The 23,340-nt window shown below is 35.8% G+C and overlaps 1 protein-coding gene across 1 annotated transcript in view; it reads left to right on the top strand.

Moving 5' to 3' along the window:
• LTN1 (listerin E3 ubiquitin protein ligase 1) overlaps positions 1-20,586 on the top strand; it is a 31,754-nt gene extending 11,168 nt beyond the window's left edge. Inside the window, exons 12-30 of the mRNA XM_075770229.1 lie at positions 927-1,119; positions 3,090-3,329; positions 4,326-4,479; positions 4,741-4,891; positions 5,602-5,803; positions 6,765-6,924; positions 7,094-7,198; positions 7,454-7,596; positions 9,485-9,620; positions 10,554-10,698; positions 12,375-12,588; positions 12,868-13,105; positions 13,996-14,070; positions 14,940-15,126; positions 15,584-15,755; positions 16,893-17,113; positions 17,653-17,847; positions 19,515-19,682; positions 20,444-20,586. Coding sequence (XP_075626344.1) covers positions 927-1,119; positions 3,090-3,329; positions 4,326-4,479; positions 4,741-4,891; positions 5,602-5,803; positions 6,765-6,924; positions 7,094-7,198; positions 7,454-7,596; positions 9,485-9,620; positions 10,554-10,698; positions 12,375-12,588; positions 12,868-13,105; positions 13,996-14,070; positions 14,940-15,126; positions 15,584-15,755; positions 16,893-17,113; positions 17,653-17,847; positions 19,515-19,682; positions 20,444-20,506 — 3,162 coding nt within the window. The 3' untranslated portion in view covers positions 20,507-20,586. The remainder of the gene's footprint in view (positions 1-926; positions 1,120-3,089; positions 3,330-4,325; positions 4,480-4,740; positions 4,892-5,601; positions 5,804-6,764; positions 6,925-7,093; positions 7,199-7,453; positions 7,597-9,484; positions 9,621-10,553; positions 10,699-12,374; positions 12,589-12,867; positions 13,106-13,995; positions 14,071-14,939; positions 15,127-15,583; positions 15,756-16,892; positions 17,114-17,652; positions 17,848-19,514; positions 19,683-20,443) is intronic.
• Positions 20,587-23,340: the final 2,754 nt, after the last annotated feature.

Genomic DNA, 23,340 nt, shown 5'->3' with positions numbered 1-23,340 from the left:
TTATTATTATTATTTCTTTAAGTAGTGATAATTTCCGTAGTTTGAAAATCTTTTAGCAATAGTTTCAGAATGGTGTTTGTTTTAACTGCATTTAAATATGAGGACAGTCTTAGAAATGAAATGATGATACTAAAACAAAAGCATCTTTGTCCCTTCTATTTTTGATTAGTTTGCTCTGTGAGCCAGGGGGATTCCTGATTTATTTCTGGTCATCCCTTCTAACCTAGAGAGAGTGGAGTTGGGTATTAGACCAATAATTTAAATGATTGTTTATATCATCACCCTTACATTATGCTTACAAGAAAAAGATAGTATACCATTTTTTTCACACAGGATTTTGAGAGACTGACATTTAAGTGATTGCCTGGGATGAAATATGAAGTGTATTACAAATTTTTGGACAAGAACTCATAGCACTTGATTTACAATCCAGTGCGTTGACCACAATATCTTTCCTCACAGATACTGTGTATTTTAGGAATCCTCAGTTTTTATGATTTTGTAACTTGTAATGGCTTATCACCAAAATAATATTTTCCTGATTTGTGACCTTCCATTTCTTTTTAGAGAAGTTCAGATGCTGTAAATAGATTTTATTTCAGCCAACCCGGTCATCCAAAAGTTATCTTTCTAACTCCAGTGTAGGCATTCCCTGGGCTCTATAGTTGGAGAAAAGGAAAAAGAAGAGCTTTCAGAAGGTGACTTGTTTCACTCTAGAGGACTGACCTAGCCATAAGTTGCTGTCTCTGACCAAAAAGAAAGTTGGGGGGATTGTTGAGATGTAAACGCCTAGAGACTTACTATTTATGACAGATGATATGATTTCCACTTGGTGTGTGCAGGTTTGACATACCAATCTTATGCTTAGTTAGTAATAAAAGTTAATACCCTCAAAAGGTTATGAGAATTATTTTCTTCTGATTCAGGCATGCTCGAGCACAACAAAACTTTCCTTAGTCTCTGACTGGCTGAAAGGAGATACACTTGGAGAAAGACTTGTAATGCTGGCAGATGATCTGTGTCACCTGGGTTTAAAACCTATAGCAGCCTCAGCAGAATCATCCTCTTCAGAAAGGTGGACTCTCCTGAGCTTGGTGTTGTCGCAACACATTAAAAATGGTAAGCATATTTATTCCTTGGAGTTTGTGAAGTGTGAATACTGCTCTTATGCTTTGTAGAAGGTTGAAAGGAATTTGAGATCTTCCAGAATACTTAATTTGTAACATCTAGGCTTTCTTCTGGTTTTTTTTCGAGATTTGTTGTTGTTGTTTGGTGAGGTGTTTTTGTTTTTTTCTTTTGTTTGTTTGGTTTTTTTACCCCAGGCATTTAATGGTGTCCAGTTTAATTTTGTAAACACTAACTTGCAGCAGCGAAATTGCAAATTTTTTTGGTCTGCGTTACTAAACAAAAGTCAGTGTTTAAAGAACAGAATCAGATTTGCGAGTCTGGCAAACTTGAGGAAAAGTTAAGTTTGATTTATTAGCTGGTGTTCTGTAAAATATTATTAATTTTTTAACCATACCATCTGAAATTTACCTTCAAAACTGGAATATAAAAAATCAATGATAATGAACCCATGTGTGCATTGGTAACGCCTTGTTACAAGACCTATGAATTGCTTTGAGCCGTTTTCAGTTAGATTCATGTATTTTAAAAACTATGTGTGTGTACTTTTGCTGTATATGTATTCTATTTTTTATTAATAACATCCTATTTCAGTTCTTCCTTGTAGTGTGTGGTATCTGTGATCCAGACTTCCAGCGGAGTTCAATGTTCTTGATGTTTTCCATGTAACCTTGTCATTTATGTTTTGTTAAGCTCGGCATTTGCTTTAATCCCTGAGGTAACATACTTCAGTTTATCTGAATGCTGGGCACATTTGTGATGCTTTCAAGTTTCAAAGGTTAAGGTCGTTTGGTTTTACTCTTTTCAGTACTGAAAGGATGATAATTGTTTCTGATAAATTATTCAGAGTAATCAAGACTGCAACTTCACAGAGCCATAGCAGTGTCTTGTGGTACTGAATGATTAACTGATAAAATTACAAACAAAATTCAAACCAATAAATATCAAAAGTATACAGGAGCAGAACACAATTGTAACTGATAGGCTCTGAGCTGTTAGAAAAGAGATCTTCAGTCATTGTAATGGCTCCCTGTAAGTGGCAGGTTGGTGCTCAGCAATGAAAAAGGGATACAGGTTATTAGGAGCTGCTGTCAAAGGAACAGAGGACAAGTGAAAATTATTATAACGGTGTGTCAATATCTTGAATACTGCCTCTAGTTTTGGTCACTACCATATTCTTGTTCACCTATATGCTTTTGAAAAAATGTGTGATAGAATTAGAATTTGCCCAAAGAAGGATCGCGGGGATGGTTAGGCAAATGCAGTGACTTCTGCTTGTAGAGGCAATAAAACAGACTAGAATTTTTCAGCTTGCAATGACAGTGATTTGGGATGGGGTTGTGGTAAAGAGCCATAATATCATAATTTGTGTGGAAAAAAATAGGAAGAAATTGTTCGTTGTTTCTTTAAACGGAAGAGCCGGAGGTTGCTTACAGATGTTTAGATAGAAGGCTTGAGGAAAGAGAAAAGTATACTTCTTCATACAGTTCATAATTAAATAATGGAACTTACTGCCACTGGATGCTGTGGAGTTTGAGAATAAATGGTATTACCCTACTTAAATCCAGTGAGAAAGGGACTAAGCATATTCATGGAAGATCGGTCTGATTGGGTTAATTATATGTAATGGTCCAGCACAGTTGATTGCCAGAAGCTAGGAAGGCATAACAGTGGAAGGGATCACTCTGCACTTGCTCTGTTTTATGTACTTTTGTCTAAGCTGTTTTAGAGAAAGGATGTTTGGCAAAGTGAAACTTTGGCTAGGTGATCCTAGGTGACTGTGGAATAAGAGTGTTTAGAATGAAAAGAAAGCATTTAGACATTAGACTGAAACTACATTGCACTTTATTTTGCATTCAAAATTAGTAAATAAAAAACAAATCAGTACATACTAATATGACATCTTTGAATGATCATGTTTATCAAGTAATCAAAGCATGCTGTCTTTGTCCTCTCCCCAACAGAATCTTTGATTGGTGAAACTTTTGTTGAGAGGATTATTGATAAACTTCAAGCAGCTCTGTCTAAAGCTAAGGATCTTTCTGAAGCTGGAAATACTGAACCATCAGTATCTTTCATTTGCGATGTAGCCTCAAGCTTTTTCAGCTCAGTTAAAGAGTGTTTACTGATGCCATCCTCGGAAGACTTGCTGCTTACCATATTCCAACTGTGTGCTCAAAGGCAGGGTGCTACGCACTTAACAGGTAATTTGGAAAAAGAACTTCAACCAAACCTGTTTGTAGTTTATGATTACATCTAAAGTCTTCTCTTTCATTAAACAGATTAAAGTATATAATAGAATATTGAGTTCACAAATGTTGAGCACTAGCAGCTGTAACTGCCGTGAAAATTCATGCTTTTAATTTACAGTGCCAGTAGTTACTACTAAACATCAAGTCCTGTATGTCTTTACAAGGTTTTTAAACTTTTTTAATGTCAGTATCCCTGTGCTTCAGCTATCTTTGGGGCTGTGATATTCCACACTTCCTGGAGTGTTACATCAGTTGTTTAAGGTTTATGAAGTACAAAGAATGAGCGTTTTTTTTTTTTAATTCATTCTGCAGTGTGGGCATTGTATGAAAAAATGTCTTCATTAAAGATACACGTATTATTCTGAAACCATTTATTGGTCAAGTTGCTCTGAGAAATTGTGACCCGTTCCTCTCCCCACCAGTGTCTCGTTTGCAGACTGAGATCCTGATTTATATTCTTTGAATGCAGAATTAGAGAGTGATAAATGGGTATATGCATTTACTGACATAGATACGAAGGACAAAGAGTTGCAGTGTTGTCATAGAAGTGAAGTAGGACAACACTAGCTGGAAAACCACTGCTGCTTTTCAAATGACTATTGATGTTGTGAATGTTCAGTATTTCACTATTTTAAAAAGATCAGTGGTTTTGAAGACCATATGGACATATGTAGACAACAGGAACATCACTCCTACCCTCAAATAAATATTACCTCTGTGTCAGAGTTAATTAAAAGTTGCTCTACAATAACAAAACTCTGTTTTTGCCCTTGATAGTTATTGCATGTAACCACATAGAAAAGAGAATTCTTTTCCTGCTCTAGGACCTTTAATATGTGATTGTTGCTGTATGCTGTAGGTTGTAATTTGAGTTTACCTGTTTGTGGTGGTTTTGCTTGTCTGGATTTTGTTGTTGTTGTTTTTTTTTTTTTTTTCCCCCTACAATAGATTTACTTGTATGTAAATTAAAACACACTTGGATGTCTGGTGTAAATTCACTTGTGCGTCAACTTCGGAGTAAGCAGAAACAGAGTACTTTTTTGCATAAATCTGCACTGTGGGTCAAGAATCAAATTCAGTCTTCCTCTTTGGATGTTAAAAGGTAATTGTGATGTATATGTCCATTTCGTAATATGTTGTTCTCCAAAACAAACTAAGATCAGTGATATACTATTCTTTATTTATTTGGCATCTGTATTACTGAGAGGTTTTTCAGCCTGTCAGTGGTGAGAACTGTGAGTAGAGCGTAACTTAAAACGTCATTGGTATAGCATGTGTATAGCATTGTATCAGTGTAAAATAAAGCGTCTTGCTTTTACTGGATAGTGCCAGGCTTGTTTGCAGTGTTTTCTCCTTTTCTCAGCCTTCAGATTTTGATCTCTGCAGTTAGTGATTTGTTGTCTAAGCTTATGGAAGCTGATGGACAGTCTGGATGTCTTGTGGGAACTTATGTTGAGCATGTCACGCCAAACAAAGCTGAGTGGGCGAAATTGCACGAGTCTCTATCCACTGAGGTATGGAAATGATAATGGACTTGCACATGGTAGTCAATCTTACCTCAAGTCTCTGCCCTTTAGGGTGATAAGCATTCCTTATTTTGATGTGACACTGCAGTTACGAATACACATATGTCTGTACAAAGGTTGTTTTCAGCCTCTGTCCATGACAGAGGACAAAATACGTATTTATGGCCCCATCCAGTACTATTGGAGAAAATAAAGACCCATGAAATTACCTTTTTCTGCGCAGAACACCACCAACTTACTTTACAATTCAGGAATTTTGTCTGAACGGAATATACATCATGAAGGTGTTCTTATCTTTAAGTTAATTCTTCTATAAGATTCATTTTGTCAAAGACACCAATATGTGCAGAGGAACATGATATACTGCCTATCAACAAAATGCTGACATATATAGAATGGAGAATGGGGAAGGACATAAACTTCCTGTATTTCATTTAAAATGCATAGAGTTCTAAAGATACATTTTTATTTCTGAGACAGCAGTGCAGTTTCAAGTTACTGCTGTCCATTTACATTGTTGTTTTTTTTAATATGCTGTAGTGGTTCATCCTCACACCATTGTGCTTTTGGTGTTAATTTGTATCTTTCTTGGGTATTTTTTAGTAATTCTGACTCTTCAAGCTTAAACAATCATAGCTCTTCTATGCATCATTAAAATGTCCATTATTTTTCATACTGTTTTTGTGCATATTTTACAGTGGATGCATAAACCTCTTTTGGAAGGAAGGCTTAGTATGAATTGTGAACCCTTGGGATTATGTGTTAAGCTGTGTGGCACAACTAAACTCCCGGGCCATCTGTGTACTTCAGCCTTATTAAGTAAAATGGTGCTACTTGTATTGGAAAATGATATAGTCCATGGAAATGATGATGCTGAAAGAAAAAAAATTGACAATATCAGTAAGTTACAATGGTGAAACTTAAAAGAATTTAATTTTATAGTACTTGTAAATTAACTTGAATTGATAATTAGAAATGAATAGTTAAAGTTTGGCACATAGGTATGAGAAATCATCCTTTTACCTTTTGGGTTGTTTTTTTGGGGGGTTTTTTAGTTCAATTCTCCTTTAAAAGTAAGCACAAGTATAGTGTTTATATTTCTAGGACCTTTTGTGATTATATACGTGCTATCTGAGCAGAACTTTGAATTTGGAGAAGTTTGAATTTACAGTCAAAGTTGTTCATTGCCAAAACATGTGGTGCATTGGCACGAGTGGGTAATAGGAACGATGTCCATGCCATCAAATAAATGTCTTCGGTGTTTAGCCATAATGTAAAGATATTTTGAGGCAGCAATTTTTCTTAATTCCACCAGATGGAATCTTGTTTATTTTGTTTATAGAATGCTCAAATTAGAGCCAGCATTAACAAATTAATAATTCTATCTCCAAAAGTCTCACTGTGATGAGAAGTGTAATTGTTCACCGTAGATCTTTGTAAGCTAATGAAGAAACCACATGCTAACTATTAGCATCAAATTTGTTTGTTTGTTTGTTTTTCTGGGTTTAGATCTTGATTGTCTTGTCTGCAAGAAATATACATATTAAAAAAAAAAAAAAAGAAAAGAGAGAATAGAGAGGAGTTAGGGTTCTTGTCATGCTTGATTTGCTTTAAATGTTCCTGAACATCTAGGATAGATTACTGTAGCTTTTTCTTCTCTTACATTTTATGATGCAATGGCAAATATCCAGTTCATGCTCTGAAGCACCTGAGATTGCATGTAAATATAATCTTTTTAATGCATGAAAAACATTTTTAAAAAACAACAGAACCCAACAAAATCTTGACTTGAAACTTCTTGGTTATGCACTGAATATGGTCAACAGTTGTTTGTAAACAACAACTTTTGTTGTTTAATTAGTTGCAGAACTGTTGTATTCATTACAATGGATTGAAGAATTGGAGAATCCTCCTTATCTGCTTCTGGAATATCTTCGTATGTTAGAAGAAATGCACATCACATACGAAAAGTTCAGTACCCTTAGTAATACAGCTAGTCTTCAGGAAACAATATTTGACAGGTAAGAACAAGTAAAACAACTCTTCACTCTGTCTTCATATTTTGCATTATATAGAGTGTTAAGTGCCACCATATTTCCTTACGTATATTGATTCAAACTTCATCCAAATGCTTTTGTTGTGAACTGTGCATCCGTACATATTAACCAGGGTCTTTCTTCTTCTTTGAAGATCAGAGGAACATGGAAGACTCTGGTCCTTAACCATGGCTAAAGTAATTTGTGTGGAAAACCCTGTGTCCTGTGAGAAGAAACAACTTTTTAAGACAACAGAAGGGTATCTTAATGCTGCTGCCTATAAACTTTTAGTTTGTTGCAAATGTTGTTGATAATGTTAAATGATACTGATTCTGATGAATGAAGACTGAAAATTTGGTAATATATATGTATGGTATGTGAAAGTGAGACTCAGTTTAGTGTGGGGGATTAGCTACATCATAGGATATGAGATCATTGTGAACCAATTGACATTTTGTTTACTAGTTAAAATTTTGGGGTTGTTTCATTCTTGATGTTTTGCCTGTATGAATAGGTTTCTACCATTAACAGAGGGCAGATTGCATACACTTCAGTGTCTATCACCTTTTTTAATTGAGGAAGAAAAGAAAGAACTTGTCTTCCACTGTGTGGCCAAGCTTATGACATGCACACAGAAAGAGCTTTCCAGCACTGATGGTGAGTATATTCTTACCTCAGCCCACTTCGTTAGAATTTAAGAATGTTATTTTATAATAATGTTTGCTTTTAGATAAAACTTGTTGACTATAATAGTATTGTTTTTCCTCAAAAGAAATGTCTTCCTAGTTGGCGTATTTCTTCTAGACTGTTTGGCGTAGTAGTTTTCTGCCTTGTTAAGGAAGCGGAAGCTATACTGCCTGGTACAAAATTAGAACTAAAGGATTTAGGCTGGTATTGTTAACAGAATTTTGATATTGCCATACTTCTTGTTTGGTCTGTCTGATTTAAACACATTTGTAAGTACCAAAGTTTTAAATTAATCATTTAGGCTATACAGAGGATGCAAAAATATTACTGTTGTCAACCAGTAGTGTCACGATTGTCTTTAGATGCTTTAGCAAGAACTCTTTCACAGTTTATGTATAATTTTTGAGTAGTTCTTCCAGTGGCTGGGACAGAGTGTGCTGAGTCAGAACTGCTGTACGTACGCTTTCAGCAGCTTTTGAAAAATTACTTAGAGGTGATTGAGATGCATTATTATATTGCTTTGAATATCCTCTAGAAAACCTTTTTATTTTCACAAACTTGTTGCTTTACAAGAAAATTCTTTGGAAATGCTCACACAGTCTTTCTACGTGTTTGAATTAGGTGTCGTTTAAAAGAAAGAACTTTTTTCTGAGTACTACTTTTGTGCTTTCTTGCACATACTTTTATTAATCAGCTATATAAAAACTTCAGAGTTGATTTTTGTGTTTTTTAACAGGACTGTGTTTACTTAAATAGAAAAAACTATATTTGGTGACTTTAAACTGTGGACATCTGTCCCTTGGCATTGTCCTCCGGTTTTCAGATGAGTTCTTCAAACTGGTGCCCTCAAAGTGTGAAAATTGTCAGTGTTAGTGTCATGCAGCACTTGCGAGGAATCTTGAATCTTTTTACTGTGGTAGCTTCCCTAACTCTTAGTTTTTGGACTTGCTTGAGCCTTCCTGGCTTTCAGAGTGAACTGGTGAACCAACCAAATGTGTCTAAAACTTTAAACAGAAAATGGGAAAAAGAATCCTCACTCCTCCCCTGCTGTGGAGTGCTCTTGTTTGTAACGCTGATCTGCATTTTCCTTTCTGCTGCTTCTCATTTTCCCAGGAATTCCAGAGCAGACAATATATACCCAAATTTTCCCATTAAGTGTGACATAGATTGTAGGCTTACCATTCATGGTTTAATTTTTGTTTCAGATCAGGAAGGTACTGATAAAGTTCTTGTAAATCATGGCACTGCTGCTTAAGTGAAGTAGGTTTTTTGTTTGTTTTTGCTATGCATATATGGTACTTTAACTCAGCTCTTTGTCATTGTGCTTGTAAGAAATGTTCTCCAAGAAATCTAGATACGTGCGCTTTTCCTTAAAAATGGAAGACAGTACTAATGCAACAGTAGTACTTCACTCTGAAAGTAAAAGTTAACACTCTTATAATAATATTGGAATTCACAACTCGCAGTTACATTTACTGAATTATCTGTCCAAATTATTGCTTAGCATACTACATTTTTAGTAGAACGAATAGATGTAAATCTAAGCAGGTATTTTTCCTTTTTGGTAATTGTATAAACCAACAATTAGTCTTATAGGAGTTTTTGTTGGTTTGAGGGGTTTTTTTTGTTTTGTTTTTGGAGGGTTTTTTGTGTTTGGGTTGGATATAGTATTTTTGATTTAACAATGGCATCTCTGAATTAAGTGTTCAAAGAAGAAAGCTTAGGTATTATCCAAACTGTCTTATGATATTAATGTTAAGTTCAAATAAAATGATCCAGTCAATTGACACAAATTCTAATGTTTGTTTTGTCTTGATAATTAAGACCTATTGAGTATGATATTTTTCTTATGTTATAGGAGCATTTGGGTGTCTTTCCATTTTGAACTCCTGCTTGAATGACAGAAGTATTGATTGTGATCATCTACTACCTGGAATACTAAAAATCATAATATCTTGGAAAAACGATAATGAGGACAGCTTTCTCTTTAGCTGGTGGGTGCAACTTTGAGATAATTTGACCTTTTTTTTTTTAATTTCTAAGACAAGAGAACAAGAGTTTAAAAATACAGAGTTGTTATTAACTCAAACAGTATCAACAAAATCAATTTGTAAGTTATAACCACAATCTACTGCTCTAATATTATGTTTTTAAGCTTTTGTAGAACTGCATCCCTCGGTTTTAGATACTTAAAGGCAGGTATATTATAACTCATACTGAAGAAAATTACCCGAGCAGTTGGAGGCTGGGAAACTAGGAGTTATTTTTAATGCACCTAGATGTCAACTGTTTTCAAAAACATTCAGAACTGACCAACTTTTGTAGGTATTGCTGGATACTCAGTTCCAAATTCTGATTGCTTATTTAGGTAGCAGAAAGAAAACTTGGATTCCAAGTTTTCCAAACTTAGGTGTCTGTGTTTTAAAATTCTGGACCTGAAAATGTAACTTGGAGAGCTTCCAGCAAGGACTGAAAATTTACTGAGATTCATTTATCTTGAGTATAGTAAGAAGAATCCAGGCAACAAAGTCTCGAAATAATTTACACTATTTGGACACTTGAGGGCTTATATTTTATTTTTAAAATTTGTAACTTAAATGATTATTTTTCTTGCATTGATTCAGTTAAAATTGCTAAATTTCATAGTTTATCTATTACTTGAGTGAATATGTAAATTGTACAACTTCAGGAATCTATAACATGCAAATGAGCAAGTAACTCTGATAGTCTGTTTTGTACCTGTTGACTGACTTATTTAGACTTGGCAGTTAATGTAGCATTCTAACTTTGAAAGACAGAGCGTCAAAAGCACATTGGGCAGAGCCTGGTGCAAGACTAATTTGTCCTAAGAGGAGTGAAGGCAAGAATATAAATACTCGTGTCTACAACATGAAGATATGTAAGCTTTAGTTGTATTTTTATTACAGCAATCTGAAAGAAACAAGTGCTCAGTTGCTCGGTTTCAACATAGAGATGATCCGTTACCTTCCCTTGTTGCTGAAGTATTCCACAGCTCCTTTGGCCGATAATGAATGGGACTTTATCATGTGCTCCATGCTGGCTTGGTTAGAGGTAATATGAAAGAGACTCTTACCAACAATTGCATTGCAGCTTTTAAGAGGATCCTCCTGATGCCCTCTGAACCTACCGGACTGATGCAGGGGAGGGGGAGCTAAAACAGTAGTTTGGGAAATAACTAAATTTTTATAAACTTATTGGGCTGTCTGATTGACATTTAATCCTAAATCTTTGAAAGCTTTATGTTAAAAGTTCACCTATCTGTTTATGAAGTGGAAAGTTGGGTATCTGGATGATACAGTAAAACGTTGTAGAAGCTATGCCGCATAGAAATTAAATTTGAACAAAGATGCATGAGGATTGCCAAGAGGAATGGAAATCAGATTGTTCCTAACAATTCTTTCTTAGATTTTAGAACACAGTGGTCTTAACAGTTTTAGCTTATTTTATCTCATGTATGTGTTAACTTTCTAGTACTTTAGAATAATGATTAATATTAATAGCTGGGTACTCAGCATTTCAAAGATAACTTCTTTTAAAAAGCATCTCCATCAAAATACAGAACCATGAAAGTAAATTTTACCTACCACATGAGTGCTAATGTTGCATCTTCACTTTTGATGTACTTACCTTTTTAGATTATTCCCTGCATATGGCAGGGACATGGTCATCTCAGCTTAGCAAATATTTGACACAATGTTAAAAAAATTTGCACAAAATCCTTTTGTCATTGAACTTTGACAGAGGTCGTGTGGCTTAACAGCACAAGCAATACTACATCTTCTGTTTGTTTTTCTATATAGAGATGAAATTACCTCACTCTTGAAGTAATATGATGTTTAGTAATGGCATTGGTAATTGGAGAATAATTTTGAAATATGTCTGCTGTAAGTCTCTGTTGAAAAAAAAGTAACCCTTTAAGACCAAAGTCTAACATGACATATAAAAATTAACTGAATGAATAGCAGTATTTGCATTTCAACATCTAACTGATCATGTAAAACATCAAAATTATATTCTAACACTGTTAGAAAACAGGTCTGAGTGAACACCTGGAAGGGCAGGCCAGAATCTTCCACATGCCCTTTCTTAATCTGAGGATTAATCTTCTTACCTATGCTGTATGTGCCTCAAAACTATTTTTTTTAATTTATTTAAAAAAACCCAACCAAACAACAAACTTGTATGAAAAACTTGTTACGTAGATTAAGTGCCTGGGAATATTTTTAATGTTTAGTGATACTCTTTTTTGGGGGAAACTAGTCAGAATAAAAATAAAAAGGAGTTGTGTTGGGGGAGAGGACATACTCTGATAGCCACTTCAGTAATTTCCAGTTTACAATAGTGTATTGTCAATTTCCTATTGCAAGTTGGAAATACAAGTATGATATTGGTACAGCTTTTATGTTTGGGAGAGAAAAGTGAGAGCACTTCACATATCAGTTTTGGCTCACTTGGCTGCACAAGTGCTACAGATAAGCTACAGCTGCGTACATTTCTGTTTGAATCCACTTGGTGGTAGTTTCTTTCTGTCATTATAAAGCAGGTCGTATAAGGGAAGCAATCCAGGATTCTAAATGTGGCTTGGAAATTAATTTCAGTAAGTCTGACTAAGTTTTGCAATTGAGTGTTTGAAATTACAAATTCTGGTATAGACAGGGAATGTGAAACAGATATTCTAAAGCAAATTTATGGTTAAGAAATCTTCCTCTTTTTTTCCTTTCTCCTAGACAACAAGTGAAAACCATTCCCTTTATCATGTCCCGCTTGTGCAGATTTTTGCTTGTGTCAGTTGTGACTTGGCATCTGCACTTAGCGCTTACTTTGAAGCTGCAGCTCCTGAAACTACTGAAAACCTTCCTGTGAACTTGATCAGTGAATGGAAAGAATTCTTTTCTGAGGGAATTCACAATTTGCTGTTACCTTTGTTGGCGAAAGTCACAGGCACGTATATGGCAAGGAGAGTTATAGTGGTACCTGTTAGGCTAGTTGGAAATAGAACTTGACGGGCCGGATTTTTAAATTTATAGGAATGTTATGTCAACGGAGTTTATAAAAAATAACTTTTTTGAACACTTACATGCTAATTAGTAAAGTAATTGCACTTAACATTGTGATTCTTAAGATTCTGATAAGCACAGTCTGGGTTGTTTCTAGGAATGCTTGTTTATGTTAGCATCCATACATTCTGTATCACAGCTTGTCTTTCTCTATTTTAAATAGGAGAAACCAAAAATGCATCTGAAGGCTCTTTTCAGAACTCTGTGTTAACGTCTTTGGGTGAAGCTCTAACTTACATCTCGAAGGACCAGTTGTTAAACCATAAATTGCCAGCAAAGTTTGTTGCAGGACAGAAAACAAATCTTCCAGATAAACTCCAGACTCTCCTAAATACGTTATCTCCATTGTTGCTTTTCCGGGCTAGACCTGTACAGATTTCTGTCTACCATATGTTGTATAAGTAAGAATCAACAAATTTCTTGCTTCCCTCACCTCCTGCTCCCCCCCAGCTTTTTTTTTTTTTAATGTGCTGTAGGAGATGCGTTTATAGATGTAGGTTTAGCAAAGTCATGTTCCGCTATGGGAGAAAATCATTAACTGGGCAATTTGTGTTCTGTATTGGAGGACGTTATGTAAATCTATAAACGCTAAATTTAATTGTAAAAGTAGACTAAATATATACTGATAAATTTTACTGCAGTACATGAAGATACAATTTTATTTTCTGTACCATAGTTACATAGATATCAGTATCATAACTATAAAGCTATTTATTTTTAGCCCCTATTTTAACACTTGTAGAATCCTAAACTATTAACTGAAATATTCCGGGTTTGATACGGGTCTGACAGTATCAGTAAATAGTATGACCTTTTTATTTTCACTAATTTAGATAAGAAGTTAAGAAAGTGAATAAAAATGTGTAGTATTCTCGTGAACTTTTTGGATATCACTAACAGCAAAAGAGAGAATACAGAATCTGAAAAATAGTATGTGCATTTGACTGCTCAAAACGCAGATTGCGAGGCAGCTGACTTAAGCATAAGAAGCTACTATTATCTTTCACTTATACTGAGGCATAAAGCTGCGATAGCTTTATTCTGATAGAGAAGTTTATTTCAGCATGATTTGGGTCTGGAAAAAAACTGAGCAAGGCTCCATGCTTGTTGGCTGTCATTCAGGAACCATCTCTGCAGTGGTGACATGTCTCTTAAAGATTCTGTGTTGTTTTTAAGGAATAACTGCCATTATGTTATGGCTTATTATTAATATTGTTGTTGATAAGCAAAGAACATCACATATATTAAAATAGTAAAAATTCAGTGTGACTTCCTTTCCATATTTCTATAGATTAATGCCTGAATTGCCTAAATTTGATGATGAAGATCTCAAATCTTATGGTGACGAAGAGGAGGAATCGGCATTGTGGGTATTTTTTTCCTTGTGGTTTTTTACAATTGTTTTCCACATTTTTAAAAAGCATTTTAAGAGTTGAGATTTGCAGCAAAGTAGTTGTCTGTCAGGAGATGTTAAAAGAAAAAAAATGACATGGCTATGACAATAGGGTCATAAATATTGAAAATATTCAATATAATTGGTTAAATCTGCCTTTGCGCTAAAACTGGAAACAATATTTGCAGTTGTTTTCTAGGTACAGTTACTAGAGGAAGTGCAACATATATGCTTTATATTGTAAAATCTTGAAAGATTTTTACTGGACTGCTGTATTCAGAATGTGTCCAGCTGCACAGGTAACTTCAGTTTCTTGAACCTCCAAAATTGACCTGGGTGTTTTATACAGCTTGAATCTGATAACGTCAACAGTTTGAAGAGGAAATACGGTAGCAGATTTTTAAAAAAAAAATATTTTTTTTTTACCTCAGCCCAATGATGGATACCTTTCCTTACTATGGAGCTGCAAAAGGCTTTTAATCCAAACCAAACACATTCAATGATTAAGAGATCCATTGTTCAGTTGCTCCTTTGTTGGTGTGACTTGACAAAGAAAGCAAGCAAACCAGCTGTCCTTGATGTAGGTTAAATCAGCTCAGCCATAGACCACTTTCAGACTAAGTGATCAGCATTCTGTACCTTTCAGGACAGAAAAAAAAATCTTAAAATCTAGCCCTAATGTGTGAATCTGAAAGTAAATTTTCCTGTGATAAAAGGCCCCTTTTATGTTCTACATACATGGCTTTACTAACATGACTTTTCTAGGGAAGCTGTGAATATAAATTCAGTTAATGCTCTGCTCAAGGTTTGAGTTTACTATGCCAGATAACATTTTTCCATAGATCACCTCCAGCGGCACTTATGTCTGTCCTGGCCACTCAAGAGTTCTTGCTAGAAAACATTCTGGAATGCATTCCGGTTGGAGAATTTGCAGTTATTCAGCCCCTAAGCGATGAGTTCTGCCTTGTTCTAGGATATCTTCTCACTTGGAAGTTAACATTGGCTTTCTTCAAAGCAGCTTCTTCTCAGGTATATGTTCAGAGTCTTCTCCTTTTAACTACATTTCTTAACATACTTACTTGGTTTGAATCTTGAAGTTTCATCCAGCCTTTTTTATTCCTTTAATTATATATCTTCCTACCTCTTGTTTTTGTGGAATTAGTGGAATTCTGAAAGTATCCATTGACTTAGATTTCTGCACTGCAGTAGTTAAGGGTGGTAATATTAGAGTAATAAAGAATTAAGATTCATTAATAGATGATTCTTTCTTGCATTTTCAAACAAGCTTGCTACATTTTATGATGTTCTAATCATTCAAAATAGTGCAGAGAACTAAATCACTCTTATAAACACTTGTTCTGAATCACAGTCTTGCTTTTGCTCCCTACAGGAACATATCTGTATTATTTACAGAGTAAGCTATATTTGTTAAATCTCATCTGTATTTTGTGTTTGTGGTTTGTTTTTTTTTTTTTAACGCTATCAGCTACGAGTTCTTTACTCACAATACCTTAGAAGAACTAAAAGCTTGAATAAACTGCTTTATCACTTGTTCCGGCTTATGCCTGAAAACCCTGTCTTTTCTGGGCCAACTTCAGAAGTTCCAAATAAGGACACAAAAACCTTCTTTACTGAAGAGCTTCATTTAGATGTGAAAGGTTAGTAAAAATTGTATTTGTGCATTTGAGAGAGTTTTGATATTGTTGAAGTTTAAATATGCTTTTCTGCTTAAAAGTACATATTTAGAAAATCTTATCTATAAAATAGATACACACATACAAATACATACATATGTCTAAAAACCTTTGGCTAACACTCCTTATTTGAAGCTTAACCAAACTTGAAATGTTTATTAGAAAAATTAAGGGGGGAAAAAACCCCAAACAAACCAGGAAATGCTTAGATTATTCACTTAGTTGCAATGCATTATTTCTGTCCTATCTCAATCCTGAATGTATGCAAAGGTCCAAGATACTAAAAATGTGTGATCTATTCTGGGACTTCTCCGCTGCTTCTAGATATTTTTTAATGGTAAATGGAATTCCTAATTTTTTTCTTCTATTTTAATAGATAAATAAAACCAAATAAAATATTTTTTCATATATATTTTTTTAAATGTTTGAGACATTAAATTGCATGTTGTTTTCATCATGCTCTTCAGAAGACCCAGTTAAGCAACCATTACAAACCAGATACATTGGGGGTTTTTTTAGCTGAGAAACATGAAAAAGACAATTAGTTTTTAAAGTTATTTCATTGAAATTGTTATTTTAGGTACCTGTATATACATAAGCAAAGAGACTGAGTTTCCATTTCTTAATTTTTTGCTTGAACATCACTGTATGCTGCAGAACAATTTATCTGGGTGACAGAAAGAATTACTAACATAACATCCCAAGAGGAAGATTTCCTTTATTTCTTTATGCATTTCTGTAGAACACTGCAAACTTCAAACATGCTCCAAGTATCTTACTGTTTGTTCACTTCAAAGTGAGCAGTTTGTAACTTCTAGAATATAAAATTATTGTTGATTTCTAGTAATCCACCTAGACTTCATCTCTAAATTAGAAGATGTATTTCCAGTTGTGAAGTGTTAGTCTAAGAACAAATGAAACCAGATTGATGGAGGAAGGCAGAGTCAAGCAAGCACTTGTAGTAGCAAATATAGGAGCATGTACATGAAATTCCAATTATCACAGTTATGTTGGTATCAAAATTTTTTTATGTGGTGTGGAGGAACCAACATTGGTGACTAATGTGTTAGAGCATTTCAACATCCTTTCTTTCCCTCCCAGGGACAGGAGTCCTGTCATCCCAGATTCCACACTTGGCCTGCTCTGTGTACCGTATAACGCTGAAAGACTTGCCGGCCATGGTCAGGCTTTGGTGGAACAGCTGTGAGAAACGTGTCTTCAATGTTGTAGATAAATTTACAAGCAAATATGTCAGCAGCGTGCTTTCTTCACAGGAAATATCTTCTGTTCAGACTAGCACACAGTTATTTAATGGCATGACGGTTAGTAAGACTTGCTGCCCTTTTTTTTAATTTACTTTAGTTTTTTAAGAAATGTTACTTCTCAGAACCAGATTGTATTACAGTGTTTTATATGATTGCATTTTTGTTGTTCTAAATGCCTGATGAAAACATAATTAGCTTGGTATCGATATATTAAATTGATGTTTATTAGTATTCTGTTTGGAAAAAGAAATAGAAAAGAATGGGGTTTATGATGTTGGAGACGTGGAGGAGGTAAGTGGAAGATACTGCTATCAATATACTTCTTTCTGGTTTATTAAAAAATGTAATTAATCAGTAGATTGAAAAATGGCTGGTAATTTCTTTTTGGTTTGCCAAGATATGTATGGATTTTTATTTTCTTTGAGAAAAGTGTTTTCCTGGTTTAGGAAAATTATTTAATTATTTTATTATGCACATTATGCATAATTATTTAATTATGCACACATAGTGAAGTATTTTTATATATATATATAAAAAGACTAAAGATGGTGCATATCTCTCTGTGGAGTTTTTTAGTATGTGCATTTTTTTCATAGGTAAAAGCTCGGTCTGCGGCACGGGAAGTCATTGCTACCTATTCAGTTGATGATATATTTATTGAACTAATAATACAGCTTCCATCAAATTACCCACTGGGATCCATAACAGTTGAGAGTGGAAAGAGAGTTGGTGTGGCTGTACAGCAATGGCGCAATTGGATGCTACAGTTAAGCACATACCTTACACATCAGGTGAGTTTAGAGAAAGCCCATAGTTTTGAAAACTCCTCATAATAGAAAAGTATTACAGAATCACAGAATGGTAGGGGTTGGAAGGGACCTCTGGAGATCATCTAGTCCAACTCCCCACTAGAGCAGGATCACCTAGAGCAGGTTGCACAGGATTGCGTCCAGGTGGGTTTTGAATATCTCCAGAGGAGACTCCACAACCTCTCTGGGCAGCCTGTCCCACTGCTCGGTCACCCTCAGAGTAAAGAAGTTTTTCCTCGTACTCAGGTGGAACTTGCTGTGTTCCAGTTTGTGCCCGTTGCCCCTTGTCCTGCCGCTGGGCACTACTGAAAAGAGTCTGGCCCCATCCTCTTGACGTTGGCCCTTTAGATATTTGTGAGCATTGATGAGATCCCTTCTCAGTCTTCCCTTCTGCAGGCAAAGAGACCCAGCGCTCTCAGCCTTTCCTCGTAAGAGAAATGCTCTGGTCCCCTCATCATCCTTGTAGTCCTCCACTGGACTGTCTCCAGTAGTTCCCTGTCTTTCTTGAACTGGGGAGCCCAGAACTGGACACAGGACTCCAGGTGTGGTCTCACCAGGGCAGAGCAGAGGAGGAGGGTCACCTTCCTCAACCTGCTGGCCACACTCTTCTGAATGCCCCCCAGGATACCACTGGCCGCCTTGGCTACAAGGGCACACTGCTGGCTCGTGGAGAGCTTGTTGTCCACCAGGACTCTCAGGTGCTTCTCTGCAGAGCTGCTTCCCAGCAGGTGAACCCCTAACCTGTACTGGTGCTTGGGGTTATTCATCCCTCGGTGCAGGACCCTACACTTGCCCTTGTTGAATTTCATTAGGTTCCTCTCCACACAACTCTCTAGCCTGCCCAGGTCTCGCTGAATGACAGCACAGCCTTCTGGTGCATCGGCCACTCCTCCCAGTTCTGTATCGTCAGCAAACTTGCTGAGGGTACACTCTGTCCCTTCATCCAGGTCATTGATGAGTATGTTGAACAAGACTGGACCCAGCACTGACCCCTGGGGCACACCACTAGCTACAGGCCTCCAACTAGACTCTGCACCACTTATCACAACGCTAAGTTGTATTCCTAGTAATGCAGTGTTATTTAGCTCTGTATAATAGATTTCATCAGTAGATCTCAAAGGACTTCATAAAATTGGTCATTCTTGCCATCTGCTTTTCTCCAGATGCTGAAACAGAGAGGTAAAATTATCTGCTTAATAAGTTCTGTTAAATTCATAGCCAAAGTTCAGAATTTAGATCTCTTAAGATGTGGGCCAGTGTTCACCCCATGTGGCAATGCTATCTCAACTACAATTTGAAAAAGAAAACAAAACCAAAAACCCAGTACGTGAATTCTCTAAAAGATTGGTGGTTGCTGAAGTTGCATCATCTGTGGTTAGAACAAAACAAGGCAGTGATTGAAAATTTTAACATCTCCTTATAAGTGCTCCTAAGTGCATTCTTTTCATTGTGATGAATGCTTGCATTGCTGTAGATTAGACTGTAATCTGTATTTCATGTCTTGGCTTTATAAATTATTCACTGCATATATTGCATATAATTTCAGATTATAAAGTCTTCAGGGTTTGTTTCCTTCACATGCTTATGAATAACAGTAAGAATGTTCTGAAAGAATTCTACATTATTAACAGCACTTTTCCCTCTGCTAGAATGGAAGTATTATGGAAGGCTTGTCTTTGTGGAAAAATAATGTGGATAAATGTTTTGAGGGTGTTGAAGATTGCATGATCTGTTTCTCGGTCATTCATGGTTCCAACTATTCTCTTCCCAAAAGAACTTGCAGAACATGCAGGAAAAAGTTTCATTCAGCTTGCTTGGTAAGTACCTAGACTAAATCTTTTTAAATGGGCAAAATACCCATTTCTAGTTTGAACCAGGAACTTCTGTTGTAATACCGTTATGTCTTTGGGATTAAGTGAACTCATAAATTATTTGTATGGATTTTATACTAAGCTGTAAGGGCATGTAATGAGAGAGGGGTTGCTACACTTCACAGATAAGAACTGTACTTTCTGTGTTCACTAAGACATAAGCCATTACATCTAGGGTCTAGCAACGGCATCATGTTGGTATCAGCTCAGATACGGGAGGAGAAGAGGTTCCATTTAATTTATGCAGCATGCTGTTTAGTAAACCGTGCTGGTCGGGATAATGAACATTTAACTATATCCAGGTCATCCCAGGCACTGGTTGTATGGTTACAGAATATACTGGAACAGGTTGTCATCTGTGTTGGCCATACAACGGAGGAGTTAGTGCTGCTTTAAAAATGCTTTTGATTCTAAAATGAGACTGGGTGAAAATTCCTTGATGTCAGGTTTTTTTAGAATAAAACTTTAGTATTGCGCGTGTGTGTAGTATGTGTATATACATATACAAATATGTACCTATATAAATACATGCATACATATACAAGTGGAAGCTTTTTTTTTACTGCTTCTTGTTGGGTTTTGTGAAGTCTAGTTAATGTTTTTGATAGTTATATTCATTGGCAAATAATGGCTGTTATTGGTGATAAAACAGTGTTCCTGATGTTCTGCTTGCATTCGTGTATTAAACAGCTGTATTTCTTTTTCAGTACAAATGGTTCACATCCAGCAACAAATCCACCTGTCCACTCTGTCGAGAGACATTTTTCTGAAATAAAATGGTCTTTCCTCTTTCTGTGAGCTAAGTAATGAATGAAGAGGCGGCAATAAACTGTATGTTCAAAGAAGCTAACTACTTGGAAATAATGTCAGTTACTTTAAATTCTTGACTAGTGGGATATGACACGTATTTACCTCTGGACTGTTTTTTGTAAGTTTGAAGAATCTTCTTTGATATAAAGAAATATATAAGAATAATTTATTTTAATTTCTATATTTTTAAGATACCGAGATATGTTAAAAAAATCCAATGCAGAGTTACGTCGGAAAAGTGGTATTTAAGCAACAGCATAGTTGATTAAAACCTCTTATTTTAGGTATGTTCTAACATGGTGTTATGTACTTAACCCAGATCATGCCTTTTAATGTAACAGGTGATTTAATATAGGTGGTATAAAGACTTGATTTTTGATTATAGTGTGTTCATTAATAGTTCCTCTTATGGGGAAAAAAGAATGTTAGACATTAAGGCATGCAACTGGGGTGACAACCTGTTAAAGCATAAAATTGAAACATAGCATGCTCTAAATTAACATGTTTGTAAACTAAGCTCTCACCTTTAACAGTCTTGTTTTCCCAAAAAAATCTCAGCCATCCAGCACCCTAAAATCATGAAAACTCGGAAGCCCAAGTAAGTAGAGAGTAGAGTCATTCCCACATGACAATGAAGAACACTACCTATTTATTGACAACTGGCTTTTAAAGAGAAGGCATACGCACTGATCAGTTCTTGTTTTCATTATTTCAGTTAATACCTTCATTAGCCGGCAAATTAACTATCACTGTCCCATAATCATAAGGATCCTAAGTGAACATGACAGATCTGTCAATTAATATTGTCTTCAACTATACATTTTGTCATGCTTTTTTAAAAAAGCAGTAGCATACTAATATATTCTAACTTGGATGGTATTTGTGGTGGATTTCTTTGAAAAGTGAGGAAAAGGGGGAGAATAAATGAATTTTCTCAATCTGTGTAGTCTCTGGATTGCTGTCTATTCCTCTGTGTGATAAACTTTTCAGAAATCCACAGAATCATGATGCCCAGTTTATAGGACACTCAAGTGGTTGTAACTGAACAGCTCTTTTTTTAGATTCTGTATGTTTTCCTAAAGCTGGTCCCTTTTGAGGTGACAGCTCTGGAAATGATTTTTAGCTGTTGATAACCTAAGTCTGTATCTTTAACAGGGAACACTGCGCTTCCAGAGGAGACGTTTCTTGACATTTTTTTGAGAAAGAGAGAATGGAAGGGATGTAAAACTGGTATTGACAAGGTCTAACTGCAAACACAGGTTAAGGAGCAAGCTGTATTATATTCCTAATTACTGATACTAAAACTCCAGGATTGTCTCTGTCATATCACTTTGTTTCAGACAAAACTGGTTATTCTAAATGACTTGTTTGCAAAATCAGTAACTGATTTGAAGGCCAGTTGTGGTTAACTGGGTATTGCTTGAAAAGAGCCATCTTAAACTCTTCAGGCAGACACTAACTTGCAAATTGTCTACTAGGAAGAGCCTTGAGGACAGCTTTTATCTTGGGTCTGCTAGAACAAAGCAGTGCGTCTTTTGACACAGGTACCTGCTGACAGAGCTGTTCCTAGAGCTCGAGGGGAGCAGAATTGTTCCTTTCTTATTGCTTGGTTTGACACTGCATAGAAAGTCTGTTATCTGCCATGCAGCTTGTCCTCATGTGCACTGAACACAGGAGCGTGCCTCTCAAAACTCTTCAGGAATAATGTTGTGTTCTTTGGTGTAGAAGGGAACAGGTGTGCCCTAGCAAATGCTAAATGTACATGCAGGCCACTGTGTTTCAAGTTTCAAAATCTCAAAAACCAAAACCAACCAAACAAAAAAGTTACGTGGCCTGTCACTAGTTCCCAGTCTTCACCATCACAGTGGCAGTGTAATAGGACTCTGTTCTTGCAGAACTCACTTGTGTTGTTACTTGGACTGCATTTCAACAAGTGCTTCCAGTAAAGCTGCAGCAGACAGCAGTACAGTGGGGCCAGGACAGTCGACTCATGATTTATTAAAGTGGACGCATATAGTTCCTTGTCAAATATCCAGCCACTAGATAGTCCAGTGCAATCAATTTTTGTTGAAAGCACGTCATGTTTTATTACACTTTCCATTCTGATCTTCTAATTGTCATTCTTCTGTGCTTTATAATTTAAAACTGCATACACTGTTGAGCATTGTGATCTATTGTGTCAGATGACTGCCCTTTTTTATCTTTGATTACCTCTTTGAAAACTAATTCTTCAGTTGTAACTAAAAGCTAGACAGATTAACTGAAACTTCCTTTTGTTAAACTTGTAGTTTAATTCTGTGTTTTGACAACATCTTAAAATCATCTTTTGATGTTGTGATTCTTGTTCAGCAACCTAACTTTGTTAGCGAAAGTGGTTAACAACACAAAACTCCTAGAGTATGACAGCATTGTGGTTCACTCAAACAGCCCTACGGCTGTAATTATAAACTCAAAACCTACAACTCTACCTAAAAGCCAAATTGCTAAGCATAAAACCTCCTCTCCTTACAGTTTTGTAAGGGAAAACAGAACAAAAAAAGTGTGGCTTAGCAAAGGGTCACCATCAAGTCCAAAAGTTCTAGAAGTAGGAAGTAGTTGAATTGAAATATGACTTCTCAGAACTGACTAGCTGGTAAGCTGCAAGAACAAAGCTTTGCTTAAATTCTTCAACGGAAAACTGTGGAAACACGTTATTTCATGTATGGCCACAGAGTTTCCTCTCAGTCTCTCAACTTTGACGCTACTTAGACAAGTTATTCAGAAGGTAAGAATCAACAAAGTCCGGAGTCTAGCC

The sequence above is a fragment of the Balearica regulorum genome, chromosome 1, assembly GCF_011004875.1.
Source record: "Balearica regulorum gibbericeps isolate bBalReg1 chromosome 1, bBalReg1.pri, whole genome shotgun sequence".
Lineage (NCBI taxonomy): Eukaryota > Metazoa > Chordata > Aves > Gruiformes > Gruidae > Balearica > Balearica regulorum.
This window is presented reverse-complemented; position numbering and strand designations above follow the sequence as displayed.